Source organism: Mixophyes fleayi, chromosome 10, assembly GCF_038048845.1.
Source record: "Mixophyes fleayi isolate aMixFle1 chromosome 10, aMixFle1.hap1, whole genome shotgun sequence".
In the NCBI taxonomy this organism is placed as follows: Eukaryota; Metazoa; Chordata; class Amphibia; order Anura; family Limnodynastidae; genus Mixophyes; species Mixophyes fleayi.
Genome location: NC_134411.1, coordinates 11,188,773 through 11,202,590, shown reverse-complemented (window position 1 = coordinate 11,202,590; position 13,818 = coordinate 11,188,773). Strand labels below are relative to the sequence as shown.

The window sequence follows — 13,818 nt, the reverse complement described above, 5'->3', positions numbered from 1 at the left end:
CAGGGCCAATGCTTTTATACAGGCCACTGTTCTCTGCTGTGACTTTTAATATCAGTAACCATTTACAGTTGAGCATACATTATTCTTTATAATGCACATTTTCATAATGAACACGAAAGCGATGACATCAGAACATTATAAGTGATGGCATTAGAATTCTCTATTTATAAAGATATTAATACCAGGAGCTTATGCATATATTAACATCAATTGTAAATGATTTCTTAATAACATGAGCATATGTATGGTAGTTGCCATTATGAATATGGTGAGCTTGGTTGTTGTGGTGGGAACACTGTATTTTGCTTTTTTGTATGTACAAAACTTTTGGCAGATTGCTTCAAGAGCTGATCAAACTTTAAAATAGTTCAGTGGATTCCAAACTTTTTCAGTTCAAGGCACCGTTGGGGTCTCCAAAATTTTTTCGAGGCACCCCTAAGCCAAAATAATTACCAAGTAGTCCCCCACCGTGCTTACCAAAGGCCCTTTCCGAGGCACCCATGTGAGACCTCCAAGGCACCCCAGGGATCCTAGGCACACAGTTTGGGAACCACTGAAATAGTTGGATCAAGCACTGACAAGCTCATTCACCGGATTAAAAAAAAAAAAAAAAGCTATTCTGAATTGGAATTGGCAAAGAGTTCTCTCTTCCTTACAGCATGCAGTGCCTCTCCATCCAGTCAGTATGACCCCTTTGGAAGCGCAGGCTCGAACATAAGATGAGAGGGAAGCACACATGCAGTCCTCACTTTTCTCACAGTTACAGGTGTCAAACATGCAGTTCTGAGAAGGAACACAACAGTTTGCGATCATTTTAAATCCTTTGTTAGATCATTACATGTTCTGTTCTAGATTAATCGTTAAATATATTATACATGTGCTTTAAATTCAAACAGCATGGCAACCAAATAACCGTAAAGTTATGTGCTTACTTGTTTGTAAACATCAGGATTGACTGTAGCATGGCAGGCAGCAAATGGACCAGTTGTGTCGGATATCAGACCACACCAATACTGAGCATATTTCTCTGTAATAAGGGAAACAGCCAAGCACGACATATTATCTTACATGTATTGTGTCAACAGGCTCATTAAAGCTAATGTTCACATTTCCAGGTATACATTTAATACAAATGTACTGCAATGGAAACTGTCACTATTCAAAGAGAAATGGTTTACTGGTATAGGGCCTGATTCATTAAGGATCTTAACTTAAGAAACTTCTTATTTAAGTCTCCTGGACAAAGCCATGTTACAATGCAAGGGGTGCAACTTAGTACTCTGTTTTGCACATAAGTTAAATACTGTCTGTTTTTTCATGTAGCACACAAATATCAACTTTAAATTTCAGTGTACAAATAAGCTATCAAGTATTTGTGTGCTACGTGAAAAAAACAGTCAGTATTTAACTTATGGGGAAAACAGAATACTAATTTGCACCCCTTGCATTGTAACATGGTTTTGTCCAGGAGACTGAAATAAGACGTTTCTTAAGATCCTTAATGAATCAGGCCCATAGTTATTAATTCTTTCATTTTTGTCTCTTAGCCCAAGATGCAAGTATGATACTTGCAAAATAAGCATTGATTTTAGGGCTTCTATAAATCAAAGTTATCATCCATTTATTATAGAACTCATTTTGATACATATAACACAGGTCACATCTTACCATTTTCCACACTAAGGGTGCAAGGGTCTTCATAGACATTCTTAACATTAGCACAGCTTCCTTGGGTCTTCCAGGTGTTGGCAAAAGATGCTGGTGTGCCTTCAATAACACCATTGATGGTCTGGAATTCATCCGTCTGTTTGTCATTGTAGTTTCCACAGAGACCTGAGAAGATGAACTGGTTATTAGGGATCTGCCATCCACACTGCAGTTCACAAAGTGGGGGGAAAAGCTCAGAGATAAAACTTACCACATGTCAGGCCCTTCATAGAGGGTTCTAGGACCACATAGACCTGCATGAATGGAGTGAGCTGAGCCACTAGTTGTACGCCCAAAGTAGTTTGGACAATAATGTAGAAGGAGGATGGTCTGAAGATGGTGACATTGGCTGTAATTTAAAATGCCCTCATTAGAATTACTGTATCATTATCACAGCGAGTTATAGCAAATTATTTTTTCAACCTTGTACCCTACCTGCAGATACAGGCAGCTGAGTATAGATGCTGTTCACAAACACACTGCCACAAGGCTTGATAACTACAATCTGGGTAAGAAGCACAGAAGGTGAGCGATGTACAAAATAGTTTAAAAATATGCTCATACATATAAACTATAATAATGTAAAAAAAAGAATAGTGCTTTAAATTAATAATACATAAAGATCTATATGTACTGGTTTCTCTAAACTGACCTCCTTTATTCTCCCCAAATATTTAACTCACACTTCTTATTTTTCCATAAAAAAAACTCTTCATGAATGCAAACCACCATGATAAGTGGGAATAGGCTCTTTTTTATTTGAGACCTAAAAGAAATGATATAGTAGACGTTTTGCCCTGAGCAAACTTCAGATTGTACAATTCTGGCCTTTCATTTAAAATTTCTGGGAGCTTATATAAGATGTAATAAAATAACAGAGTCATGAATACTGCAAAAACAAAAAAGTTAAAATCATATAGGCACAATGGACACTTACGGTTTCGCCTCCGTTAAGGATGAGGGTGACACTCTTAAGGCAGGTCTCACTTTCCGTCAGTCCACATTTACGAAGCTCTGTTAGTATGGTAAAGGAATTACCACTGCACTCCTGTGTGTAGAAGGAATCGTCATAAAAATGTAATCTCGAAAAAGCACACAAGTATTCTTTATACTATCCTAATCTTCTGTAATTTCTAATCTTTTTTTCATAAAGGGGTGATATCACAATTAATAAGTGGACATGATCACTTTAGCATTCTTTAAGAGCGCAATTCAACTCCTGCATCGTTATAATCTCAGTGATGTATAATCATTGTAATGAGAGGTTTAAAATCCAGAAAAAACGGAGAATACATATATATCCACCCATCATCTACTTCAGTAAGTTTTTCCCCATCCTAAAGCAACAGATTCTTGACATATGTGCAATTTATCCTCAACAGATGTAGCATCAGGGGAAGGCTGGCAAATTTCAGCCCAGGGGGCAAGACATGTTTCAGCAACTTATTTTAAAGGGAAAAAAATGCAGGTGGCCCTGTGACCCAGCCCAAAGTAGCCCACTATGGGGCCCCTCTGCCCCCGAGCCCAGCCTGCCCCTGTATAGCATACAATTATTGCCTGACAAATTTATTTGCTATCAGAATGAAGTATGCTTCTAAGAGTAGTGGCTTTTATTTAGGGCCCCAACAGCAGTTTCCATGTCTGCTAAAGCAGTTTATATATATATATATATATATATATATATATATATATATATACATTTTCTAGACATGGCTTATGTTATCTAATAAAATATCAATTTTATACTAATGATAAACCGTTGTGCTACCAAATACTATATTGCCTTACCTTGGTCAACACATAGTTGCAGTCACCATGTATGTTGTAATGAGTTTGGTCATAAGTTGTAATGTGAGATCCTCCATCTAAGGAACAGGTTGCGGGACAAGGAATGTTCTGACACTTCCACTTTCCTGCTGTGCATACGCTTTTTTAAAATAAGTAGAAAATAAATGCAATTAAAAAGAGTACTCATATAACAGAAAGCACTAGAGGGCAGACATATGTCATATGAATGATGTAATTGCACATTCTCCTTTCTTTAAGAAAATACATTTTTAAATAATAACTTATAGTGTGATTTGTCCATAATGATAAAACTGAACAACATAATGAAGTAATTTGATTGAAAATCTTAACTAGAATATGTCAGCTAACATGATTAATGTGTGACATTTTTTTGTTTCCTATGTGATACTCAAAGGCAAACATCACATGCAGCTATATTTGTTTTTCTGCATATTAAAATCACAAGACAGGTCAAAAGTTATCAGTAGATATAACCTCAGGTACTTCCTACACAGAAGTGTTGGCAGAGAAATACATAAATCAAAGTGCAGAATATTTTATATGTGTTAACTAGGGATTGACTCACTGTACATACATTGGTTAATGGGTTCTAGTCAGGGGCAGGCTGGGCTGGGTGGCAGGGGGGCATCTGCCCTTGGGCCAGTCCCATAGTGGGCTAACTTGGGCAGGTCACTGGGCCACCTACATTTATTTTCCTTCAAAATGTTCCTAATAGGCTTCTAAGTTGAGTCTTCCCCCCCGGGCTAAAATTTGCCAGCCCTCCCCTGGTTCTAGTGACAGCCAAAACACCCTAAATGAGGAATCAGATGTGAATTTGAATGTTATAGCCATGGAATATATTGGGCTTTATTAAGACTTATTTAGAGTTTAGAGCACATCCAGCTATTGGGTGTACATTTGGACCAGGACAAACCATGATGTGATACAAGGGATGCAAATGTAATTTTGTTTGCATACAGGGAGAATAGTGCCTGATTTTGAATGTAGCACAGAAATACTTACCAGCTTTATTTTTACACTATGGTTAAGGGTTGCACAAGGATCCGCTCCCTTCTCAACTTTAAATCTGTCCACATATTTTAAATTTGCCCCTCGACCATGCAATATGGCTTTGGCAAGGTGCAAATCTGCACTTTCTAGCTCTATTAACTATTAACTGTAAATGAATCACACTTCCAATTGCTAACATTAGAATAATCAGCTGCTGGCAAAGAGGTGGAACTGGTGGTAGAATTGGAGGAGCGAGTTATATTACAGCCATCGTAAGTATATTGAAGCCATTGCATCGATCCTTATTCATATTTTTGTTTTTACAAAGTTATTCAGCTCTGGTTATAAGCTGAAATAATGGTTTTACAGTTCCTTTTCTATTAATTAAAAACTAGATGCAATGCTTAATAAGCCTGCATGGAAACACATAGGACTCAAAAATGGCCTGTACCTACCCTCAATTTCTAAGTATGAAGCAGTAGAAAGGTGGATTTATAATCACAATTGTCCCTGTTAATCTACACACTGAATGTGTATGTTAGTTTTGTCCTTCAACAATATGAATCTATCTTGTATATTTTTTATATTGGTGTGCTGTTATTGCTTTTTCTATTTCGATACTTATGAGTGACACTAGACAGCACTCATTATATTATGCACCCTTAGTTAGTGTAGTTGTAATTATATTTACTAGTGTGCAGGGGCTGGCGGGGCTGGGGGGCAGGGGGCATCTGCCCCCCATGTCAATCCCATAATGGGCTACCTTGGGCTGGATCACTGGGCCACCTCCATTTTTTGCCATTAAAATAGGCTGCTGAGTCGAGTCTTGCCCCACCAGGCTGAGATTTGTAAGCCTTCCCCTGCTAGTGTGTCACCTTAAAAACAATTTTTTTTATAGGTGGCCTGATTCCAAAATTTGTAGTGGCAAAGCAAAGCTGATAATCCCAAAGAGCCAGTTCTAATCTCTACCAGCCAAAGTCAATATTAAAAAGATTAGAGCCTTGTTGAGTTCAAGGCATATCAGGGTGGTGGTATGTTACAAACCCTTTATAAAACATTACCATCTATTAATCAAAGAGGGGAGTTTGCACTTAAACATATATTGTTTGATTGAAGGGTGTTGCTGCTAGTAAACTGAGTGCAGGTTAATATTATGATTGGCTTGGAAATCAAACTGTACAACACCCAGTTGGAAAGAGTGCAATTGTCTGACTGATACCACATAATGCAGGTATTCATAGGGCTCCTGTACATAGTCACATTGATGCCACCAACGAGCTGTTTTCTCTGTGATGGTAATATAATGAAATAGTGATACTTTTATTTTTGTCCATTGAATGGTGCTGTAGAACTCATCTTTGTAGAGTCATGTACATTGGATTCAAGTGCATCACATATTTTATCAACAGCAGAATATTGACTCACCAAGTGCTACAAGCTGTAGCGTAAGTTGTTCCAGCAGCATAGCTGTTACTGTTGAAAGTACAAGAGCACTTTTCAAGTGGGACACAGCCAGAGTTGTTAATGTCATCAAATACCGTCCCTACAAAGAATAAGGAAATCATTTTATTTTTATTTTTTTAGAAAACAATATAAAGAGAAATAATAAAAAATGTTTATATTATCAATCCCCCTACATATATAGAATGTACATACCTGGAGGACAGAAGCAACCTTCTAAACAGTGGTTTTCACAGAGAACACTTCTTTCTGGATTAGTACAGGAGTCAGCACAAGGGGATCCACATTCCTTGTATTTCATGTTATAAGGACATGTTATAGCTTTATGGAAATAATGAAAATATTAAGTTTCACTTCATGTACCTGACCCTTTGGGTACTCATAATAGTATATCTGATATATGGCTTCATCACTGCACATATTTACTGTCTCTGAAATTGATAGTTTCATACAATATTCGAAAAAATGACACTTACGGCACAGATCTTTAGTTCTCCAGTTCTCTGGTTGACCTCCAGCATGGGCACACTGCCTTGAGTACTCAGCAATTGTGTTACACATGCACAAAGCAGTAGTTTTGCTATCACAGCGACATAGGTCTTGCACACAAGCTTCAATGTATCTATCAACACCCACCAAGGAATGACAGCTTGAGAAGGTTGAACCCAGAAGGATGGATTCACAGACATGTTCCTATAATAGGCACAAAAACTCTATTATCACACAAGCTATTGCTGATAAACATCGAATTGGCGTTGTTCAAAAGCAATCTTTTCATGACATTGTTTCATAGTTATAGTAATAAGACATGGTCCACAAACCTGATCAGCCATGGTCCCATTACTTACATAATCTGTGCAGTTGCTCTTGGGTGTAGGTGGGACATCTTGACACTGCTCTGTGGGTCCATCTAACTTCTGCAAGTTTCCAAACTGAGCTTCTGTGATCTGGACTCCTGCAAGTAAAAAAGATGTATTTATATGAAGAATCTTGTCATGTGTCTGAAAATGAGTGCGATAATGCCCCATATCTTAGTCAGTTGAATCAATCTTTAATTAATTGAAAGACCTAATGTTGTGCAAATAGCATGTATTGTATTGTATAAAATACAGTTGTATTTGTATAATAGTGGTTCCCAAACTGTGTGCCTAGGGTCCTTGGTGTGCCTCGGCGATCTCACAGGGTGCCTCGGCCAGGGCCAGTTTGGGATCCACTGGTATAATATACAGTGACATTTATAAACATTTGCACTTATAAATGACATTTATAAATGCAAATACACATGAAAAGTATGGCGTTGCCCATCGCAGCAAATAATATTTCAGATGTGTTTTAGTATAGAAAACGACATGGTTGCTTTGGACAACACAACAGTTTTCCTGTGTTCTAACTTCATAATTGCCCCCTCCCTTATATCCTTCCTAAAATATAACAATATTTGATAGACATTGCTGTTATATTCAGTGTTGATTAAGGATATTATTTTATTATTAATTTATTAGGACTATTATTCTGTATATTACAACAGAACATGCAACCAAGTGAAACTGACCATTGGAAATGAATTCATTGTGGATTGAGATACCATTGAAGTCGCCACACAACCCACAGGTCTGGTTGGCATACTTTTCATCTAGTTCCAGCTACATATTAAGGAGATGAAGAAAAAATTAGTTACAGCAAAATAACAAAGGGCAAGGAATGCCCAATTACAGGTCAAATGATGACAAAGTAATCCATTTCTACTTCTTACCAGTAGACTATCATCATCATTCCACATAAAGACCAGACCAAGTTTTGTGGTCACTGAGAGATATACTCCGTGTTTCTCAATCTGAACTCCAGAACCACCAAAAGGCAGCTGGACTCTGGGGAATAATTGGGAGATACATTAGTAAAGTTAATACTGGCTTAATTTTTATGAATGAGCTAATCATTTTATTTTGGATAATTTCCCTTAAGAGTCTACCCGCTTTCAGGTCCAAGTAATCCCAACAATCCATACTATTGAAGCCTATTAGACAATACATTTCAAAACTGTGAATCAGTGCTGGATTATAATAAAGGCATATGGGAAATAAGTCTGGACCTCAGGCCTGTGAGTGGGTCCAGACCTCCCCCATTAAAAAAATAATATGGCTCATATGGCCCTGACAAGATATGCAGTCAATTTGGATGAAGGGGTTGTTATATTTCCTAAAAACATAGGAGGATATTCTTATTGATTTTTAAAATACTTAAACTAAGCTTAAACCATTTTATGGATCAATCCTCAAAACATCATTGAGCAATGGACAAAAGAAACACAGACAAATAGGACCAATCTATTTATTTCGACACCCTTTCCTCCTCCTACCCTTGTGTCTCTGTCCGTCCTACCCTCCCCTTAGATTGTACGCTCCTTCGAGCAGGGCCTCCTCTCCTCCTGTTCTCCACCACCTTAACTCTGCTCTCCAGCTCATTGTCTCCTCCGTGAAGTCCTCCTGCCCTTCTGCCCCTCTAGCTTCACCGCTGGGGGCTCTCACCTCTCATCTAGCTGTACATTGAGCTTCTGAGTTACTGTGCTTTTTGTTAACTGTACTGTGCTGTCTCACCCTGTATCGTGTTTCTGTATGTCCCTGTACGGTGCTACGGATACCTAGAGGCGCCTTATAAATAAAAATTAATAATAATAATAATAATATTAATGATCTATTTCCCAGACTGATCTGTGCTTATGCCCACTTTATTTAATTTGTTTGACTGATTGTTTTTCCTGTACATCTGCAAGACATTCGTTCCAAGCACATAGTTTTTCAGTACAAGGCTGAGCTCATAGTTAAGATACTATGATGGTAAATTACAATTAAGTGATTCATACTGTATGCAGAGTCACATTAAAACTTCATGGGGCTCTACTCAAGGTTTTGGTTTGGGCCCCATCTCTCAACTACATCCATCAAAAGACAAACAAACAAACACAAAAATGTTGAGTAAACTGAACTCAACAAAAAACAAAAACAAAACAAAACACAGAACAAACATAAAAACAGCATAGGGCAATTTGGCTCCTGGTGTGTGTGGGGGGAGGCGTGTTGGTTGCCAGTGTACAATCTGGCTCTGACTGTGTGACTTGGTGACATTGAAGTAGCTATCATTGAAAGATATTACCTTTATAGCACCTTACCCTTTTCCATTGACTGCAACGGCATTATGGTCAATCTGCACTACAAGTCCATCTAGTTTCATGGAGATCTTGTCAATGACTGGGACATTGTCCACGACACTGCGCCGTATCTGAATGTTGAAATCTTCATATGAGCTCTTGCAGTGAGATGCATAGACATAGTTGCAGGTGCCCGGGAAGTGGAAGATATCTCCATCAAAGTTCTTAAAGTTGAAGTTTCCCCAGGTGCTACACACCCTGTTATTGTGAGCTGTGTTGATAGCTGCATGATATGGAGGAGATTGTGTTTAAGCAAAATGTCCCAATATCACAATAGTTTCACTGTTTTAAAAAATCAATCTGATAAGTTTCCTGATGATTACAATTACTAGGACTTTGCTTTGTCACCTGGCCTGAAAAACTTCTGAGATGCGTTACTTTACATTGCCAATTTGTGTAGTTACTCAGTACAAAACCTCTATTTACTGGCTATATCTTTATTTTAATGGTATAAGTATGATACCAAAGTTGAACTATTCAGTAGACCAGAATGGAGTGCTCTGGATAACACACACCATTGTTACCGACTGAACTTCTTCAAACGATGTGGAAGATGCTCTTAGATTCCTCTGGGGGTACAACTGGACTATACTTCCCTTGCCACCAAGCTGGATTTGGTTATTGTTAGCTGTCAACAGTAAGTGCATGCACTTAGCTAATTTACCTGTGGATTTGACCATTAACTAACGTTGATGTGTTAATAAGAAAATCTTTCAGTATGAATATTTTATTAGAAATATAATTTAATATCCACAACTTACCCTTCACAGGAGGGTTTTTTGCAGTCCCTGCGATCACTGATATTCTTGGAGGTCCACTTATCAAAACTGAAAAATATTATGGTAAATGTTAGTCGAGGACCAAATAAGCATATGTATACTGCTAGTAATAAATAATTATTAAGTTTTGGTGTTTTTTTATGTTGACCTACGACAAGAATGAGAGCATGAGTCGCTTATCTATTAAACCATCAAATGATGTCCTATGTTATCAGTAGGGTACATTACTCTGTAAGCCATAGTTTGTTGTATACATTATAGATTAATGGTATTCATATTCATACTTACTGTCTTGTTGCTGCTGCTGCTGCTGCTGTTGTTGTTGTTGCTGTTGCTGTTGTCCTTGCAGAGTTTCATCAACAGTGTAGTCAATAGTCTCATCTACACTATAGTCCCCATCATACAATTGAGCTGTATTGGAAATAAAATAAAGGAGGGTTTATAAAACAGAATGAGATTTCAACAATTAATTTACATGAGGAAAGATAATATTTGGCTTTTTTCTCAATGCATAATTAAATAAAAATGTATAAATTATTCAAAATAGGGCAGAAGATAACATAGTATTGCTCTTTAAGTTGTAGGTAAATACTTACGATGATGTTTGTGACATATAATTCCAAAAATATTTACATTAAGGATGACTAAACCTTTAATACAAGGTAATTCATGTATGTATAGTCATTTTAGAGCATTCACAGATATGAATGTGAAACTTCACTTACCATGACAGAACTTACAATAATTTACTTCATACAGATATAGTTGGCTCCCAACTATTGACCACAGCTATGAGCCATATTAAGCTACAAAATATATCTACCTTGTAGCTTCTCAAACTATTTTATTCAAACCTTCTGTCAAAAGAAATATCCTAGTCGTAATGAATTCATTTCATGTATTCAGACTAGGGAATTTTTTAATTACTATACATAACACTGCCAAACTTCAATGTGAAAAATGTTAATTAATAATATACATCAATGAATCCAGGACTGGTTAAGAGCTCATTCACAGAGTCACTTTTTTTTAAACAGGATATCATTCACAAAGCTACATAAAGTGTACAATATACAAAAAAGAAAGCTGATGACCGCAATCCCACCTGAGTCATGACCTGACGTTGTGATTTAGTACATCTTTAAAATCCAGAATGTTTTTGTGCAAGAATGCAGCAATTTTTTTTTAATTAAAAACAGTCACATAAAATCATATATTTGCCCTTTTAATAATTCTCTCTTTTCCAGTCCTGCTGTCCAGTGTGATCACTTATCGGCAAAACACACAACAAATACCTTCTGACACTTTTTTTAGGAAAGGCAGTCATCTTTTGGACAGTAATATTCCCTTTCCCTACATAATCTTTCTTCATTTTAATCTTGAAATCCTGATATTATCTGCATTAAGGGGCTCATGTTAAGTTGAATGCAAATTGCATTGTTGGTGTATAATATGCTTTTTTACATCTGAGCATGCTAACAAACCACTACTGCTTTGTGAACTTGCGCAGAAGTAAAAAAACATATTACATGTCAACAACGCAATTTGAGTTCAACTTAAAGTCCTTAAATCTGCAATGAAACCTAATAGGATCTGCATGAAAAAACGTTACATGTTTTGATTATTTTTTTAATTGTATTCTCCTTATGTGAAAAAATGCAAATAATATAACAAGCAGTAAATCACATATCTACTCATAGCTTTGCAGAACTCTTACATCGGTATAAAGTAATCAAACCAAATACACCTGTTTTCTAAGCTGCTGTCACCACTCCTGTGTGCTGTTCCCACTGGCTGGACATGAGCCACTCTTTCGCAGAGATTTACATAGCATCACAGGAATTACTATACGCTTCCACCTTAAAGCAATATCACTAATCTCTCTTTCATAACAATGCATTAAACCAAAATAATGCAGATTTGTGGGATATAGTTAGCTAGGGATGAGCAAAGTTGGAGCAAAATTTAGTGTAAACTGACTTTTGCATGCTCTGCCATTATACTCTGTATTTGTAAATGTACAGTTTGTGAAAAAGAGCTCAGTTGGCGATGGACAAATCATTCTGCTGTGTGATGTGATTAGAATAGGATTGAGAACACTTACAGCCAAATTCCACCAGTGAAATTTGAAAAGTGTTGCAGCCAAATGTGTAACAACGCAAATATTTAGCAGAACAGTTTTGGAAATGTGACAGACAGACAGACAGACAGATAGATAAATAGATAGATAGACAGATAGATAGATAGATAGATAGATAGATAGATAGATAGATAGATAGATAGATAGATAGATAGTACAACCAGGTAAATTTGTCAAACAGAGGATCGTCCACAATTCTGTTACTATAACACACATTGCTACAGTATTTGTAATGATTTATGTGCTTGTTATAAGCTCGTTAAGCCTGTCTCCACACAAACAGTATGGTTAAGCCATAAAGTACAAACAGTTGTTAAACTACTTGAACATTTTAAAACACACAAATTTGTAAATGCATAAAGACTCACAGATAGGTATATAAAATATTGTTCCAAATTCTAACCCAAACAAAAATGTACTTATTTAGTCACAACCTCTAGGGGTAAATGTATCAATCTGAGAGTTTTCCGGCATGTTTGAAAAACCAATCAGATTCTAGCTATCATTTATTTAGTACATTCTACAAAATGACAGCTAGAATCTGATTGGTTGCTATAGGCAACACCTCCACTTTTCAAAGCCGCCGGAAAACTCTCAGCTTGATACATTTACCCCCTAGTGACTGTATTGAGAGAGATAAAATAAAGAAAGCTAACAAAGAATATAAATCTAATTAAATATACAGTATATTGGTTTTGGTATATAATTAAATAATAACATTCTATTGTTTAATGTTATGAACTAAAACATATATATATATATATATATATATATATATATATATATATATATATATTTATTATTGATGAGATTTTTTGTGTAATAGATACAAAATATCCTTTTATGTAGTAGAGCTCAAAAAACAATTTTTTACTTGAAATATGCAAAATGAATGATCAGTTTTTAATTTTTTTTAAAAATTTAGGATATATTTCAAGATTATGTTTGCATCTGTAGTACCATAATGTAATGCAAAATAATGTAGGCAATGTTTCTCTATTCCATACATTTACTTTGATGGGAAATGTTAATTTATAGTAAATACTATAGTTTAAGACCTGTAACCACACTGGATTAGTGTATATGTCAGTGCAGCAGGTAATACTTTCCTTTACAAATATTTTTTTTTCATAATATATATATTTTCTGTTGGAAAAAAAATGTTTAAAAGCAAAGCGTTAAATTTACAGATATGCTTTTCTTTTGCAATATCTATGGATTTACTTCATTAGATTGTTCACAGCATATGGAGTAGAATACGTACCATGTAGTGTGCCTAAGATGACTAGTAGGATCCACAGTGGGATCCCATTGAAGGTTCCCATCGTCTCGCAAGCTGGGGCAGCACTGTGGATGATAGGCAAGGAACGGGTTGGTCAGTCCTTTGGTGATCTTTATATACACTTGTCAAGGTAGCTTGGCACAGCACCAGGATTGCTCCACACAGGTAACTTGGGAGGAGCTGCTGGTCTGTCCTTTAGCTGCAAGCGTAAGGGAGGATGCTGGAACGAGGTGTGTACTGTACACTCTATGTAAAGTATGCCTATGTATGTGTGTTTACATTCATATCTCTTTTATTTGGGTATGATTATATGTTCTGTAGAAATAGATAAGTGTAAGTATGACTTTTAGTTAGTATACCACTTACTGCCCTAACTGCATTTGTTCAATTCATTAGTGATTATATCTTTTCCCTTTTTTTAATGAGCAAAAACATAATGTGTAAA

At 36.4% G+C, this 13,818-nt stretch overlaps 1 protein-coding gene across 1 annotated transcript in view; it reads right to left on the bottom strand.

The window, feature by feature from the left end:
* Window positions 1-13,442, bottom strand: part of MUC5AC (mucin 5AC, oligomeric mucus/gel-forming) — a 41,738-nt gene extending 28,296 nt beyond the window's left edge. The window contains exons 1-17 of the mRNA XM_075187860.1: window positions 13,356-13,442; window positions 10,240-10,362; window positions 9,934-9,999; window positions 9,134-9,395; window positions 7,721-7,835; window positions 7,520-7,610; window positions 6,816-6,922; window positions 6,444-6,660; window positions 6,163-6,288; window positions 5,932-6,049; window positions 3,496-3,634; window positions 2,645-2,755; window positions 2,143-2,212; window positions 1,919-2,056; window positions 1,669-1,833; window positions 933-1,027; window positions 657-783 (exon numbers count right to left, since the gene is read on the bottom strand). Coding sequence (XP_075043961.1) covers window positions 657-783; window positions 933-1,027; window positions 1,669-1,833; window positions 1,919-2,056; window positions 2,143-2,212; window positions 2,645-2,755; window positions 3,496-3,634; window positions 5,932-6,049; window positions 6,163-6,288; window positions 6,444-6,660; window positions 6,816-6,922; window positions 7,520-7,610; window positions 7,721-7,835; window positions 9,134-9,395; window positions 9,934-9,999; window positions 10,240-10,362; window positions 13,356-13,416 — 2,131 coding nt within the window. The 5' untranslated portion in view covers window positions 13,417-13,442. The remainder of the gene's footprint in view (window positions 1-656; window positions 784-932; window positions 1,028-1,668; window positions 1,834-1,918; window positions 2,057-2,142; window positions 2,213-2,644; window positions 2,756-3,495; window positions 3,635-5,931; window positions 6,050-6,162; window positions 6,289-6,443; window positions 6,661-6,815; window positions 6,923-7,519; window positions 7,611-7,720; window positions 7,836-9,133; window positions 9,396-9,933; window positions 10,000-10,239; window positions 10,363-13,355) is intronic.
* Between the last annotated feature and the right edge of the window lie 376 nt (window positions 13,443-13,818).